This window comes from Sciurus vulgaris, assembly GCF_902686455.1.
Source record: "Sciurus vulgaris genome assembly, chromosome: 7".
NCBI lineage: Eukaryota > Metazoa > Chordata > Mammalia > Rodentia > Sciuridae > Sciurus > Sciurus vulgaris.
Window position 1 is genome coordinate 111,194,271 of NC_136467.1, and position 17,779 is coordinate 111,212,049.

A 17,779-nucleotide genomic window follows, 5' to 3' on the forward strand; every position below is an offset into this window, starting at 1 on the left:
TCCGTGGGTCATGGTGGCAGGGAGTAGTCAGTCGATGTGAGGGCCCCGGAGACAGGGAGTGATTGGTTGGGCTGAAGGCTCCTGGAGACGGGGCTCAGTCAGTCCGGCCAGGGGTCCTACGGGGCCTGGCTGTTGTCTCAAAATGGTGGCATCCATGTGTAACCAAACCTGCAGGTACTGTGACAGTGAACTTCCAGGCAACAGCAGGCAGCTGGTGCTCCCTGGTGGTTGGTGATCAGTTTGCTGACTGTTGTCGGATGATCAGGAGGTGAACCTCATGCATTGGGTGATGGATAGGTGTAAGGCAGGCGATGGACAGGCGAGAGGCAGGCAAATGGTGGATCATAGGCGCCTGACAGTGAACAGTCTGCACTCAGAAAAGGCGGTGATATGCTGGCAGACTGCAGGTGATCACAGTAGACAAGTGGGGTAAACATCAGGGGATCGATAAGCAGCAAAAACTACCTCACCAAGAAACAGACATCCTCTACTTGAAACCAGAGTTATGGAGTGACAAAGAACACACCCTTCCTCTAGTCCGCCATCTTGGATCTCCCCAGATGTTTATTTTTTAAAGGGGAAAGTGTTTAGTGGCTTATAATATTACCAAGCAGTGAACCATTGTAAGCACTGAATGAACATGTTTAGAAGAATGTGGGGCCAAGGAATATATTTTGTGTGTCCATCTCTAGCAGGCTTCTGAGGAAGAGAATCCAAATCTTAAGTACACTTTAATCAGTTTTGACAAACATTTGTTTAAGCCCTTCCTTGGAGATGGAATATTTCCATCACCCAGAAAGTTGCCTCATGTTTCTTTCTAGTCAGTGTCCACACTTACCTCCCACAATTTCCACCACTGGTCTAATTTCTACTACATAGGGTAGTTTTGCCTTCTCTAGAACTTCATATAAATGGAATCACCCCGTTGGTAGATTTTTATGTAACTGGCTTCTTTTACTCAGCATAAGTCTTAGATTCATCCTTGTTTTCTGAGTATCTGTGGTTCCATCCTTTATATTGCCCAGTACTATTCCATTATATAAGTATACTAAAGTTTGTTCTTTCATTCCTTGAAATCATTCTTGACTGGTTTCTTTTTCTCATACCTCAAATCTGATTCACTGGCAAGTTCTATGCTGTCTCCCACTCTAATCTGAATCTGACTCTTCCCTCCTATGCACTGCTACCCCACAAGTTCAAGCAAGCCTACCACCTACTTCCTTGCTTGCCTCCTCTCAGTTATTTCCTGCATAGCAGCCAAAGTGACAAACCAAAAATAAACATGATCATACTATTATTGCCTCTTAGTAAACTCTAAAACTTTTAAAATAAAAAATTGAATTCAAACTCTAAGGGCCTTTGTGATCTGGCTTCTGGTGATTTCTCCAATATTACCTTCTATGTCTTTCTTCTTTGCTCATTGAATTTTATTCAGACTAGTCTTTACATTTGTCAAATTCATTTTCCTGACCCAGATCTTTATGTGTGCTGGCATACTATCCAATATTCTTTTCATTGCTGGACCTTCTCTTCTCTTTTTTGGGCTTGAAAGTTCCTTCACGTAGAGAAGCCCCCCTGACCAGCTTTGTTTATTGTGGGGCCTCACCTCCACCTACTGTTCTAATCACTGTGCCTGTCTCTCATAATACTGAATAAAATTTGGAAATATACATAGGTGTACATGTGTGTGCATGTGCATGTGTGTATTTGGTAGTAACTCATTTCTCATTTACCCTCCTTTTCCACTAGAAAGTAAGTTCCATGAAGGTGAGTACCAAGTCTGTCTGGTTTACTCCTGTGGACCCTACTCCATGCACACAGAGATTAGGCCCTGAGTGACTGAAGGAATAAATAGTGCATCTCCTTTTTCTTTCCCACCATCGTTGCAGAGATGGAAGCATCGTTGTTGGGTATGAAGTGATTGGCTCCAGCAGCTCCTCTGAGCTGCTCTCAGCCGTGGAACAGGAGGCTAACAAGGCGAAGGACACCCTGCGTCAGAAGTTTGCACTGGAAGACGGGTCCTTCACAGTGTTTGGAAAAGGTGATACTGGATTCCCATCTTTTGCTTTGGTTAAGGGACTTCTTTCATTAGTGCATTTGTGTCTTCAGGAAGCAGATTGGAATTATTTTCAAGAGGGAATTGTTCTAAAACAGACTTTCAGTGGAAACAGGCAGCTGTTTCCCCCACTATGGTAAAACTCAACTTCAGCTGACTGTTTCAAAACCTTACTCATTGCTGATCTGATCTGCATCTCCTCGTATAAACATCATGGAAGACTGATTTCAGGGCAAGCTGTGATGGGAATTACTCAGCAATGGTTTACTGGTACATGTTGAAAGAGCCCTGGGGCTGACACAATTTCTAAATCATAGTCTGAGGACCTAAGAAAAGGACGCATACATCCTTGTCTTTAACAAAAACAGGCACACACACACACACACAACACTTTTTCTTAAATTTTTTTTCCTTTTGCTTCTTTTTAAATTTTTTATTTTGTGTTGACATATAATAATCATACATATTTATGGAGTACATTTGACTATATTGTGTTATGATCAAATCAAGGCAATTAGAATATCCATCACTTTAAATATTTATTTATTTATTTATTTTGCAATGATAGCACTCAAAATGCTTTCTTCCAGTTATTTTGAAATATACAATATGATTCAGTCATGGAAAAGGATGAAATCCTGTCTTGGGATGAACCTGCAGGACATTATGTTAAGTGCAATAAGCCAGGCACAGAAAGACAAATACTGCATGATCTCACTCATATGTGGGATTTTAAAAAGTTGATTGATCTCACAGAGGTTGAGATCCAGAGACTGAAGAGAGTGGGTGGAGCAGCGGGAGACGGGGAAAGGAATAGGAACTGGTATTCTATTTAGAGTTAGAGGCCTGTAGTTAGCAGTAATGTATATTCCTTCTCATTCCTTCTCCTTCTTTGTATTCAATCCTAAACCTCTCCTGCCAAGATTTGTGCCACTTTGAATAACATTTATTTGGCAAATATTTACTAAGTATCTAGGCACTTAGGACACAGCAATAAGGAAAACAAACAAAAATCCCAGCCCTGTAGATTTTGCATCTGATATTTCCTTTTCCCAGTTTTAGTCATAGTAAGAATATATTATTAAGAGTCAGTTGCATGGGATCCTAATTAGAATGTTATACTCCATATATGTACAATATGTCAAAATACACTCTGCAGTCATGTATATCTAAAAAGAACAAATAAAATAAATAAATAAAAAGGCCAGTTTCAAGAGTAACTAGACTGGTTGCAGTGTGAGATGCTTTTAAAGGGGTATGAGATAGGAGTTACCACCATCGACTGTTCATCTTTCAACCACATCATTACTGCTCTGGACCATAATGTTCTGAAAGTTTTCTGGTATTTACTTAAAGAAAGAAAATATTTCCTAGGATTGATCACATCTTCCCTTATTTTCACCTAACACTTCCTAGTTGATAGCTCATCAAAAGAAGTATTTCTGGCATAGATCAGACACACAGAAGAAGGCGTCATCCTCGAGTCCAAGGCATTAGGAAAGAGTACAGGTGCTTATAGGAAAGAAGCTGGGTGTCAAAGATACAGTTCCTACTTCTAAATTTTGCCTGGGTTTTGATGTGAAAATATGACTTCTAAAGCCTTTAAACACGACTACATGGTTCATACAGAAAGCTGGATATTCCGATATAATTTTTCTTGTTTCCATTATATTCCAGTTCAGTGTAACAGCATTTTCTTTGGATTTGGGTCTAAGAATGATGAGTACACCCTGCCCTGTAGCAGTGGCTACACTGGAAACATCACAGCCAAGTGCCAGTCCTCTGGGTGGCAGGTCATCAGGGAGTCCTGTGTGTTCTCTCAGCTGGAAGAACTACAGAAGGTGAAGCCTTTTCCTTTGTGGACTTGGCCTGGGTTTAAGTTTCAGGGCAAAATGTATCAAATTGTATCATTGGCCAATGTGCAGAAAGTAAGGGTAACATCAGAGAAAGTAAGGGCAAAGCCAGAGAATGTGGACACAAATGGCAGAGTCTTGGTGACAGCTGAAAAGGTCAGAAGATATCAGAGTTGTGCCACTTTCTTTCAACAATGTTTATTCAACAAATATTTACTAAGTATCTAACATGTCTAGGAACTTAACATCATCAGAATTGATGGTTTTGTCTGGGAGGGTGAATCAATGCTAAGGTCTATCCTAATTGTAGAACAGCAACTGAGCTGGCTTTAGAAGTCCAGAGGACTAGGAATTGAAGATTAAAGTGGAAGTGTGAGTCAGAGGGCAATAGGTTAATACAAGTGAGACTGTACACATATCAGAAAATAGGGCAGGGAGTGGATCAGGCAGAACGGAACCACATAGAATGACAAATCTTCAGTGGACCTTAGGGTCATCAGGTGTACAACCTTCTTCTTCAGGTTAGGAAATGAAAGACCAAGGAACCAATGATCCTTCTAGAAGCAATAGCATTGATCTAGAAACAGTCATTTGATTCCCAATCCAGTGATGTGATCTCTCCTCTTTTGCTCTTTTAGAAGGTTTCAAATACTACGACAAAATAAATAGAAAGAAGCAAATGAATAGTCAGGAAAGAGAAGAACTCAACGTCACAGAAAAGAAGGACCTCAAGATCAGTTCACAAACACCATTCTGCTAATAAGTCTCTCTATTGGGCAGAATTTATATCCTGGCCACAGACCTGGCTCTTGCAGTAGAGAACCCCAGAACAGTATTCATCAAAGTGTTGAGGAATAATCATTTCTCCTTTTCTGAACTCAGTTTCTTCATCTGGAAACTGGGAAGGGGAGTTAGAGCAGGTGACCTCTAGGGTCTGGTCTCTCCTTTGGCCTTACTTTTGAACATGGGAAATAGTCAGAACTAGTTCAACCCAGAATGTGAGGAAGGTACATTCCAGGTGCCCTGAGCAGAGAACAGCACTCTCAGTTGAAAGGAATGAGGAGAAGAGGGTCTGGGATCTTGGGGTGACATGTGTGGTGGGAAGGTAGCACCCCTCCCTTGCTGCTTTCCACCTTATCCCAGCACAGCAAAAGCAGATAGGAGCCTGAGAGAAGATATAAAAGTCCAAATTCAGGGACAAAGTCAGGGCTGGCACAAGCCCAGTAACCAAACCTCCACCTTGGCCCTCCATCTTCCCATTGGGGGAGTATTACCTAGGATTAGTACTATTAGACCTTACATACCACTTTCTTATTAAGTACTCTTTGGAAGGTCATCAAATATCACTGAGCAACAGTTTCTGTATAATTAGAATAATGATTTATATGGAGATTTTTTAATAAATCTTTCAAGTTGCAGTTTCTTTAGCTATAAAATGACAACAATAATGGTATCTCCCTCAAAAGGTGCTTTAAAGAATTCAAACAGGGAATCCCAGGTACAGCATTTGGCAGTGTCTGTAACATACAACAATGGTTGTGAATAACGGCCATTGTTTTTTATCACTATTGTATATATCGTAGGATACACCACACCATACAAATGTTAGTTCTAGGTGGTCAAGACATCTGATTTTAATTTGATGGAGCCCCAGCATTTCTGTTTTCCATAAAGTAACCATTTTTATTTCTAGAATTTCAGCATGATTGCAAACAGTGCCACAGAGATGGACGTGTCATTCCTGGTACAAAATCTTTCAGTCATCATTCAACAAAACCCATCAACTACAGCTGGAAATCTGGCTTCCGTGGTGTCGATTCTGGGCAGTATTTCGTCCCTGTCAATGGCAAAGAATTTCAAAGTGTCTAATTTGACATTGGAGGTATGATTTTCCTGTGCTTGCAGGGCTTACTTTAAATGCTGCAGCTTGTAGGAGAAATGACAAAGTCCTAAATAATGGGGTAACCCTTGGGAAAGACAAAAGAGCCATGTAATAGTCCTCATGTGAACTTTGTTGCTTTCTCTGCAGTATACAGAAACTCAAGAGATCAATAGTGTGATTCTAAGTGGGATTTACACCTGAGCACAGTGCTTGGGCAGCATCTGGTTTAGAGAAAGTGATGGGCTTTTTTATTGTATGACCTGGGCACCATCATTTTGATACATGTTAACAGCTTATTCTTCCCTGTGACTGTAAGGTCTGACTTTAGCTGTGTACATTTTAAGAACTCCCTTTTCTCAACTAGGGAATTTAGAGTTTAGTTTGGATATTTAAAAATTAATTTAAGATCACACAAATGGTATATGATCACTGTAAGAAATGCAAATGAGCAAAAATAAAAATAAATGATCCGTAATCTCATCATACTAGAATAGCAGTTGTTTCTTATATTCCAATTATCACCCCAGTGCCTGAAAGAATAACAAGTGGCACACAGTGGTGCTCAATAAATATTTGTTCAATAAGTGTCCTTTCAAACATTTTTGAATGTTTGCATATTATATTTTAAAATCTGTAACATTTTTCAAAATCAGATTATAGAACATATGTTACATAATCATACAATTATAGTTGACAATGTATAATGAACATTATGTTGATTATGACATTAAATTGAATAAGTTAAACTCAAAGAAAAGATGCTCGATTTGTTTCTTGCATGCCAGCTGAAATGAAATGAAACAAAAAGGATAAAAACAAAATGAAGAGTAAAAACAACATGCAAACAGAGCAAGAGAAAGCAGAGGATCCTGGGGGCAGTAGAATATGCTAATTGGGATCTGGGCCAGAAGACACGGAGGGCTGGGTAGGGTAAAACCTGGCAGATACCTATAGCAAAATGCCTGAGAACCAGAGTTCAAAGCCAGAAAGAGGTCCTATAGACAGAAATAGCAGTGTTCTAGGAATTTCTTAGAAAAGGAATCTCTCAAACTCAGAGTGGCCCTTAAAACTCACAGCAATTCAGCACCAATTTGGTGCTTGGGTTTAGTTTGTAAGGAATTTTGTTTTATATTAACATGTAGTAAACAAATGAAAAACATGAATTAAAACTTGATCCTCCATGACATGAATTTTTAACTTCTGATGTTAGCAAAACGAACATATGAGAAATTTGTCAAAGTTATGTCTCCACCTTTGATCCTCAGCCTGAGGAGTGTATAATTATTACTCAGGAGGATGGGAACACACCTTCGTGTGCTGAAGGATGCATATTCAGCCATGCAGGGAGCCCAGTGTGTCTCTGAATGCCTTGGAGTGATCACCTTGGACCCAAAGCATCTGCTGTGCAGAGCAACAAAGCTGAATTTAATTGATGAGCTTCAATGTGATCCTCTCCTGAGTCAATTTTCTGAGCATTTTCTCTATACTTAACACAAATGACTATCCACTTTTAGACCTCTCATCTCTTTACTAAAACCACTTTCACCCTTGTGTTTCAGAATGTCATCAATATAGCTGACCATATTCTTAATTCATCATCAGTAACTAATTGGACAGTTTTATTGCAAGAAGAGAAGGATGCCAGCTCACAGTTACTAAGGACATTGGAAAATATCAGCATTCTGACACCTCCAACTGCTCTTCCTCTGAATTTTTCTCGAGCTTTCATTAACTGGAAAGGGATCCCAGTGACCAAGAGTCAGTACAATCAGAGTTACAACTATCAGATTGAAATGTTTCCAAAACATACCTCCATTCCCATCAGAGGCCATGTGTTAATTGGACCAGACCAATTCCAGAAGCCCCTTCCAGAAATGATCATCAGCATGGCCTCGTTGACCTTCGGAAACATTCTGCCTATTACCCAAAATGTTCAGGTCAATGGGCCTGTGGTATCCACAGTTATCCCAAACTACACCATAAGTGAAATTACCCTGATCTTCTCTAAGATAGAGTCAAATCTGAGAGAACCTCATTGTGTGTTTTGGGATTTCACTCATTTACAATGGGACAATGCAGGCTGCCACCTAGTAAATGAAAGTCTAGACATGGTTACATGTCGATGTACTCACCTGACCTCCTTCTCCATGCTGATGTCACGGTTTGTTCCCTCTGCAATTGTCCCTGCTGTGAATTGGATCACCTATGTGGGACTGGGTATCTCCATGGGAAGTCTCATCTTATGCCTGATCACTGAAGCTCTGTTTTGGAAGCATATCAAGAAGAGCCAAACTTCACGCACACGTCACATTTGCATGGTGAACATAGCCCTATCCCTCTTGATTGCAGACATTTGGTTTATCGTTGCTGCCACTGTGGACACTACCATAAACCCTTCCAGAGTTTGCACAGCTGCAGTGTTCTTTACACACTTTTTCTACCTCTCTTTGTTCTTCTGGATGCTCTTGCTTGGCCTCCTGCTGGCTTATCGAATCATCCTTGTGTTCCATCACACATCCATGTCTTTGATGATGGCTTTTGGGTTCTGTGTGGGTTATGGGTGCCCTCTCATTATATCAGTCATCACCATTGCAGTCACACAACCTAGCAATAGCTACAAAAGCAAAGATGTGTGTTGGCTTAATTGGTCTAATGAGAGCAAACCTCTCTTGGCTTTCGTTGTCCCTGCATTGACTATTGTGGCTATGAATTTGGTCGTGGTGCTGTTAGTTCTCTCGAAGCTCTGGAGGCCAACTATTGGAGAAAGACTGAGTCAGGATGACAAGGCCACTGTCATCCGCATGGGGAAGAGCCTCCTCATCTTGACCCCTCTGCTGGGGCTCACCTGGGGCTTTGGTATAGGAACAATGGTGGATAGCCCAAATCCGGCTTGGCATGTTCTTTTTGCTTTACTCAATGCATTCCAGGTGAGACCAAAATAACAATAATATTAATAATAATAATAACAATAATCTGTTATATTCTTATGCAACTGGAATAAGTATAGCGAACTCAGGTTGGCAAAGCAATTCTCTAGTAATATTGTAATGAAAATTGTATGAAAACTATGAATTTTTAAACAAGATCCACTTTCCTCCAAAGTTAAGGTCATACTGAAGCAGAATACTGGACTTATCCAGTAATCTATTATAGAGCTTTGAATCTGTTGGTGTTCCCATAACTAACATTAATCCCTTTTGCTGTTAGCTCAGTTCTCTTTCTCTTGTGCAGATCTCTGAAAAAGTTCAGAGACAGAAAAGTAAATAAAAAGTACTTGTTGACTATAAATGGTGCAAAAGAAGTCCCTAGACAACAAATAAGCAAGGCTAGCAACTGACCTCCAGCAGCCTGTTTTTGTAAAATAAAGTTTTATTGGAACACAATCATGCCAGTTCATTTGCCTTGGTCTATGGCTGCTTTCCCTATAATAGCAGAAGAGTTGCAGTGGAGATTATGTGGTCAGCAAAGGGTTTTACAGATAACAGCTTGCTGATTCTGCCACAAAGAATGCTTTTTATATTTCATAGTCATAAAGTGCACCGAGTAGATGGAGAAAGTAATTAATATATCTGGAAGGAAGCCTTCAATTCTAGTTTAATGCAGGTATTGCCAGATGACATGGAACAATGACTCTGGGAAATAGTGGCCAAACGTTTGAGCTCTGGAGTTAAGTATGCCTCAACTCAAATTATGTGTTGAAGGTCAACTGTATGGCCTTACTTGATCTCTCTGTCTCTCAATTCCCTCATCTGTTAAAGGGACACAATAACACTACTTACATCAAAGAGTAAATGTGAGGATTTGATGAGATAATTAGCACTTGACACAGTGCCTGGAACTTAGTAAATGTTCAACATGTGTCTCCTAAAGGCAGCTGTTTCTTCGCTATTCAACATAAATCATGCAGGTAGTGGTGTAGATGGCAGTCATAAGGAACATGCGCCCAATGGTATCAAGTGCATGGTGTTCCCATCAGGGCAGGCACATGGCTGTATTCTGTCTGAACAAACATCAATGGAAGTTGTCTGACTGGGAGAAGGATTTCAAGGTTGAAGAAAGCCCTTGTTAAGATTTTCCAAGAGCTGTGCTTGAAGGAAACATTGTTGATAGAGGTCAACTTCCTCTTCTTGGCCCTTGGGCTGAACCTCAATGCCAGCTGCTGTCATAAATGCATAGTAAATGTTATAAAATGACTGGTCTAAACAAGGACTGAGATACAGAAGCCAATGGAAGCTATTTGCTTTAGGCTTGGAATGGCACAGTACAGGCTGGCTCCACAGCACTTAAAACTTCTTTCATTCAATCATTTACTTATTGACACCCTCATGAAAAAGTCCTTGAGTTCTTTGTGTTGTGCCAGGAATTGGAGAGGTCACACAGTATTCCTGTGCTCAAGGAACCTGCAGTCTAGAAAGGAGACAGACAAGAAAACAAATTCAATGTTGGGTGACAAAACAGAACTGTGTTACATATGGGTGCTTTCTATTCTGGAAAAAAAAAATATACATATATATATATATATATATATATATATATATATATAAAACGTGTGACTTTTTTCCTCTTTTTTGTTAAAGGGGTTTTTCATCTTCTGTTTTGGAATACTGTTGGATAGTAAGGTATGTGGATATCCTCATTCTCTAACACAGGCCTCTTTACAGCCTCCTGCCTTCAGTTCTGAGGCTTTTGTTCATATAGTAGGGCATTGGGCAACCAGTACTTTGGTAATAAAATTCTATAATTTTACCAAAAGTGGTTTCAGCCAGAAGACACAAATAGAATGGTCACTGTTGGCAAAGTTGTATAGAATTAACCACGACCTGTTGTGTGGACACTATCAGAAGAAGAGAAATTCTTTTTACCTTTGATTTTTCTGACTTAGATTCTGGTTTGACAATGATTCAAGAGTAAAATTCCTTTCATAGGGAGTGAATTCCCCTTTGCTCCTTTCATTTATTCATTTATTTAGAATATGCTGAAATTATATCTACTGCTATGTTTCTAGAACTTTGCATACTAAATGTTAAATAGTTTCTCACATTAGATAAAATTCCTAAGGAAGGATCACCAGTTTAAGTGAAAGATAATAGAAAAAAAATTAATGAGACTTATTTTATTATTTTCCTCAAGCATTGAGGAATTCTGTTGAGAGAGGTAAAGACGGTAAGCTAATTGATATGTAGTCATTTTTTAAAGAAGATAAGAATACTTTACAATTAGCACAGTTGTTGCACACCACAAACCCTATACAAAGAAGCAATCTGCTATTCTAATTGCACTAAATAATTGCCTCTGTACCATTCCCATGATTAGGAAACCCTTCACTTCACAGATAAACTTCAATTTATCAACTATTGTCAACTACTGATGTCTAGAATCTGAGTTGTTGTGGTTTTGGAAGTGTTGCTCCTTCTTTAATCCTAGTTTTGTTTATAGGTAAAGAGGTTAAGAAAATAATCTTTTTATTAGATGGTCAGGCTGTGGTCTATTAAGTGCCTATAGGAAATAATACTTAGAAATAATGATTTCTATCTGTAGTTTTTTTCTTGGTATGTTTGTTAGTGTGTGTGTGTGTGTGTGTGTGTGTGTGTGTGTGTGTGTGTGTATACACATGTGTATATATATAAACACATATGTATGTGTTTTTCTTCTCTATTTCTTTGTTGCCCTTATAGCTGCGACAGATTCTGTTCTGCAAGTTGTCCCCACTAAGCTCTTGGATGCAAACACTAAAGGTAATTATCTACTACTCCAGTGCATGGAGTTCCAGGTTTGCATTTTTGTCTTTGTGGAGTCTTGCAGCAGTTCAATTCTATATGAACCCCCTGGAGTTTTTGTCACCCTTGTCATAGCCTAGTGTGTGTGTAAGGGTGCCTGGCACAAGACTGATACTCTTAAAGCAGCTGCTAGGTGGAGAAGTGATTAAATGAATTTAATGTAAAGGCCTGGGAACCAACAAGGAGGCTGAAGCATGAGGTCTGTGAGTGCTTGTGAGTACCTTTGAACAATATTGTTCATTTTAGTCCTTTGCAATTTTAGCTCTTAAGTGTACCATGTAATAAGTTTATATGAAACTGGAGGATTTCTGCTTCATTCTTTGGCACAAGAGTGCAGTCCATATGACAATAGCATAGTTTGAAACAAAAGTATTTGCATGCATATTTTCTATTTTTGATGTTGACTTAGACTTTTGTCTTTCAGCAAGAGACAATGGGCTTTTCAGAAAGGGTTCTAAAGCAGAGATATCTGTATTTGATAAAAAGTCAACTGACATAACTGTGTCCAAATGTGGGTGTTCAGAGATTTTTGCCAGCGACAGTATATCCTTTTGAATAAAAATTAATGAGGAAATCATTTGGCATTAAGAAATCTTCCTTGGTCTGCATCTCACACTGGAAACCTCTGCTATGAATTAGGGAGGTGTAGCTCATGGGCAGGCAGACCTGCCCTGTGTTTCTGACTCGGAATCCAATTGACTGTGTGACCTTAGGAAAGTTCCTTAGTCTTTTTGAGCTTCAATTTTCTCAACTGTAAAAATTAATTGTTGGCCTAGTTACTCAAGGAAGTTCTAACGTTCTGCGATTTTGATTTTATGTCTTGAAGAATGAAAAGTCTTTTGAAGCAGAAAATGTGAAACTAATGTCATTATTTACTTTAAAGAAAAAAAAGGAAGTTATGGAAAAGAAAGGCCTTTAGTCAATAAATGAAACAGGACACTCCCCACCCAGCAAAGCAGGAAGTCAGATTTTTTTTTTTTTTTTTTTTTTTTTTCTCATTTGGAAACCAAAGAGGGGGTGGGGGGAAGTGAAATAAAACAAAAGCAAAAGAAAAGTGTCTGCAGTGTTTCTCCCTGTTTCTAAGGTCCTTTTCAGAAGGTAACAGTGAGTGGTCAGTGAGGGCTTTGCTTTTTCTGGAATTGCAGCTTTCCCTGATTTTGTTTCCAAGTTGGGTGATAAAATTAGATTTTCTTTTTTTCATTTTTTTTTAATTGTAAACAAATAAATACATGTTGTTTCTCTGTACATGGCATAAAGGCATACCATTTATGTAATCATAAATTTACATAGGGTAATGTTGTTTGATTCATTCTGTTATTTTTTCCCTTCCCCCCACCCTTCCCACCCCTCTTTCCCTCTATACAGTCCTTGCTACCTCCATTCTTGCCCCCCTCCATAACCCTAACTCTAACCCTTACACTAACCCCTCCCCCCCCCCATTATGTGTCATCATCCACTTATCAGCGAGATCATTCGTCCTTTGGTTTTTTTGAGATTGACTTATCTCACTTAGCATGATATTCTTATCTGGTTAGATAGCTCATCTACTCTAAATAAATATTCGTTTTGCAGAAGAAAAGATGAGTATTTGTAATTTTCTGAGGGAATTCGAATGAAAAGCAGGAACCCAGATTTTGTATGATGAGGTGAGGAAGAAGTAAGACTGGGTACTGACAGTCCAAGGAAGGGAACAAGATGTGGACTCAGGACCAGGAGTGATGGGATCATTGGAATTACCAGGATGTAAGCAAGTCTGTGTGTTTGGGAGGGATGAACCAGTAAAGGCACAGTTGAAAAGCAAGTGGGAAAGTGAGGATAAGGGACACAAGAGGATTCCTGGGAAGACAGACTCAGTAGCAGACTAAAGATAGGGTAACTAGCCACTACTCTTGACACAGGAAGTACCAGACGAATGCGGATAGAAACACAGGTTCAGATTGGTGTTACGGTGTTGAGGGTTCACTGAGAGATGGTAAGGGGGTAATACGGTAGGGATTTGGAAAGAGCAGTGATAATATGATATTTGACTGAAGGAAAGGGAACAGGAAGCCAGCAATGCTCAGCAAGGACCATCTTTTAAGCCACCAAAACTCTGTGTGAACCCACAATGTAATTTCTTTCAAAAGCTTCTCCATGCTAAGCCTCAGGGCTGTTTCCTTGGCCCTTCATTTCTCCTAGCCATGTTCTTTGTAACTAACACTTTGTTAAGAGGTTCATTCTGGTGACCTCTACACTTTCCCACAAAGATCGAATTTAGAAACCCACCTTTCAGTTCTAGCAATTCAGATCCTGTGGTTTAACAGTTTAGAGCCACATAAATTTATGTCTGATATATTTGTTCCTATACCTGGTAGAGTTTTTGAGTGTGTTGCAATCTAAGATTATTCTCTCCACATGGGGCAGGATGCAGTTTTAAATGCAATGCTTCTTAAGATTTTCCTTTAGGGTTATAATATTATATCAGCCTTGAACTCTGGGAAATCAATTCTGTTGCTTCACAAATTACAAACCTTTTTCATTTCTATCTATAACTTATTTTTAGAGATCAGTATGAGGTAATCACTCATACTGATCATTTGATTTTTAGAGATCAAATGAGGTAATCATTCTCAACTTAGTGAGAATTGGGAAACACTCACTGGTCTACCTACTGCATATAAACCTATTTCTCCCATCTTGGTTTAGTTTCCCTATGACATGGACTATAGCGGGGAATGGAAAGTGTTCCTTCTAATGTTCCCGGTGCCTAAACAGTATCTAATACACAAAGGCACTCAATATTAGAAGTGAAATTAATGAATAGATGAATGATGAATTGAGTGAAAAAGGTATAAGTGTCTAAATGCTTTTATCTTTTCTAATAAATGCATGCTTTCTTTTTAAAATGTTATTTCCATTTGATAATTCAGTTTTTAAATTACTGAACTCTGTAATTTCTGCACCAATAACTAAAGGATTATTCAAGAGATAATGGCAAGTTGTGAAAGAATAAGGCAAAGCTCCAACAGAGGCCATTTTTTTTTTAAATTAGGAATAATATTGGTTTTTCCATGGGTTATTATTCTAGTGGCAAAGGTGTGAACCAAAGAAACATAAGCATGATCTTGAAAAGCGATGATATTACCAGGCTTAGTGGTGCATGCCAGAAATCCCAGCTACTAGGGAGACTGAGGCAAAGGTCACAAATTCAAGGCCAGCCTGGGCAACTTAATGAGACCCTGTCTCAAAATAAAAAGAACTGGGGATGTAGCTGAGTGGTAGAGTGGCCCTGAGTTTATTCCCTGGTCTAGCCAAAAAAATAAAAAAATAAGAAAAAGAAAAAGAAAAAAGAACAATAGCTTTTTAAAGTCATTGTATAGTTTGTTGTTAATAGTTGCAAAGATATATAGAAACACAAAATTCATCTGGAAGTAAGTTCTTAGGCATTTCAAGTAGATTAAAACAAAAGAAGGAATAGGTTCTACTCTAAATTCTTGAAAAGAGAGTCATGTAGACAGAATTAAAGATGGTAAAGATACCATCAAGAAGTCAGGAAATATGGACACCATCACCAAAAGAATACTATGAACATTCAAATTATTATTTTTTTTTTTTGTACAGCAAAACTCCTCAGAGATATCTTCCAAACCCAAATGCTCAAAACGTTACTCAGTGCAAAACAAAGGTAAGTCATCTTAAAACCAAGTGCTACAAAAGGTGAGAAGAGAGAATATGAAAACATAATGCAAAGACAATTCAATGGCAGCTATTACAAAAATTTATTGAGAAGTATGAGGGCATCAGCCAGCTGTAGTATCCAGGCCAATACTAATTGTGCTCAGGGCCAATACAGCAGTTTTGGGGATTTGATGCTCAGGGAGACTACCAGGTATCATTATGTAATTTCATCACAAACTAGCCCATTTCCTCGGTTAGACACAGGGTGTGAGTATGCATGTGTGCACACACATGCGTGTATATATCTGTGGCACTGATCATCCAAGCCATGATGTTGAGAAGTAAGGGTTGACCAACATCAACACGTGTCCTAACAGGAGAAATTACCCCACTTCAGCCAGCTGCTGAGCAGTGGGAATGGGGCCATGTACTTGTGTTCAAATGCTGGACATATCCTTTTAAAATGTCCCAGGGGGAGGAAGGAACCACACTTGCTGAGGGTTAGACAGGACTGTCACCTCCACCTATGATGCCCATTGGTCCTACATTCATATATTGGTGGTTCATGAAATCTAAGACCAATTGCAAATAGTCACAGTGCTCTTGGAGGAGAAGTGTGGAGAGTGGGAATGGAGGAAGAGACATTGTGTTGGAAGTTAAGTTGAAGTCCTACTTCAGAGCCTAAGTCCCATTTCACAGTGAATTATATTCATATCATCATTAAGGTAGGGATGTACAATGTATTTATGTGCTCATCAAAATTATTTAAATTCCAAGCTGGGCACAGTGGAACATGCCTGTAATCCCAGTGGCTCAGGAGGTTGAGGCAAGAGGACTGAGAATTTCAAGCCAGCCTCAGCAATTTAGTGAGACCTAAGCAACTTAGTGAGACAGTGTCTCAAAATTTAAAAAAATAGGGCTGGGGATGCGGTTAAGTGGTTAAGTACCCCTGGGTTCAATTCCTGGTACAAAAAAAATTATTTAAAGTCCAGATGAAGTTCAAGTGTACGGAGAAGGTACTCATCTAGAACCCTTGGGTTCTGTTATCTCTGTCACCAGCCTGCCTGAGCACTTTATGCAAGTATCTTTCAGGCATTTGTTCCTCATCAGTAAAATGAAAAACTAAGAGATTGCTAAGCTTCCTTCCAGTGATAACATGCTGTGATCTCAAATCTGTTATATGATTTCCCAGCCATATCTGAAAAAGATAGTACTTCACTTCTGAAATGAGAAATGCCTGACAAATGCAAGTTTCGGTGGTGTCAGAAATGCTGGACCAACCACATCTAGATCTTCTCCTAACATCTTCCTAAAACTGAGAGATTCCAAAGCTTATTTTCATTTTGGTCTCATGCTTGATTCCAACATGGTAACAGTAATTTTTACCCTCTCTTTCTCCCTCAGGCAACAATGCAGTCCCTCATAAGGGAGATTCCTCCAACAACATCATGCTTACTCAGTTTTTATCAACTGAAGAAGGTCAGGAATCATAAAATCAAGGACAAAATTTTTGGAGCAACTTAACCTTTGGAGTTAAATGTCAGTGAAGAAATCATGGTCACTAGTGGCTTCATCACTGCTTCCTTTATCTTAAATTAAATAGAACAATTTATTTTCATGTGGTTTGATTTTTTAAAAATGCTACATAGCTGAAGAAGAATAGGTTTTGTTGGAAATTGTGTTAGTTGTACCTTCCTGACTATGAAATGTGGTTTCCTTTTTCATAAAATAACAGTATTCATGTAGTATTTCTAATCTTCTGAATTGGAATAAGAAAATGTCGTGAAGTAACCTTAGATAAAGTAGTGGACTATTCTCACTTTCTTGTCAAAAAGTCACTGGTGCCAATTTCTAGAGAAAATACATTTCCTTTCCAAATTTCCCAGTTGTATTTTATGCTTGTTTTTGCTTCTTAGTTACAGTCCTTAAGGTTGAAAGTTAATCAGAAAAAAAAATAAAAACTTTCATATCAGATATTATGGTAGTGATTTCTCAGGAAGTACAGGGATGTGATTTGATAAGTGTTGTGGCATTTTTCACTTTTTAATGTACTTCCATGTAGTCTGCCACCAATGAAGTGAAGGGTCCAGGCAGAGACCTAGCACAGAGATAAGGAAATGGAGACTCAGAGGTAAAGTGACCACCAAAGATTGTGAAGTCAGTAAAGGGCAACAGGGGATGCTTTAGTTCTTTGGATTTCTTGTCCATTCCTATAGTGCCATGACAGCCTAGAAAATTATATGTGATCCTAAGAAATCCTTATGAAGTTAAATACATAATTCACCACTCCTAGAATTCTATGTATAAGAGGGGAATTAATGGAAAATTTGTCTACTTCCAAGAAGGTAGCTCCAAACATCTGGTTTTCTTTTACTGTAGGTACTTCTGGGAAGTTATTTACATAAAAAGTCAGTGCTGCTTTTGGATGAGATTCAGAGTATACGTGAATAGATGCTAGAAGCAGTGTTTCTCTTACATAATTCTGTCACTTGGGGTTCACCTGAGTTTCAGCCCTGACCACAGTGCACAGAAGATCCAAGCCCTCAGATTCATC

The 17,779-nt window shown here is 39.0% G+C and overlaps 1 protein-coding gene across 3 annotated transcripts in view; it reads left to right on the top strand.

The window, feature by feature from the left end:
• ADGRF1 (adhesion G protein-coupled receptor F1) overlaps positions 1–16,922 on the top strand; it is a 43,548-nt gene extending 26,626 nt beyond the window's left edge. For all 3 annotated transcript variants that reach the window (XM_079147972.1, XM_079147973.1, XM_079147971.1), the window contains 8 exons: positions 1,890–2,041; positions 3,734–3,897; positions 5,603–5,791; positions 7,351–8,718; positions 10,369–10,410; positions 11,467–11,526; positions 15,169–15,232; positions 16,630–16,922. In XM_079147972.1, coding sequence (XP_079004098.1) covers positions 1,890–2,041; positions 3,734–3,897; positions 5,603–5,791; positions 7,351–8,718; positions 10,369–10,410; positions 11,467–11,526; positions 15,169–15,232; positions 16,630–16,718 — 2,128 coding nt within the window. In that variant the 3' untranslated portion in view covers positions 16,719–16,922. The remainder of the gene's footprint in view (positions 1–1,889; positions 2,042–3,733; positions 3,898–5,602; positions 5,792–7,350; positions 8,719–10,368; positions 10,411–11,466; positions 11,527–15,168; positions 15,233–16,629) is intronic.
• Positions 16,923–17,779: the final 857 nt, after the last annotated feature.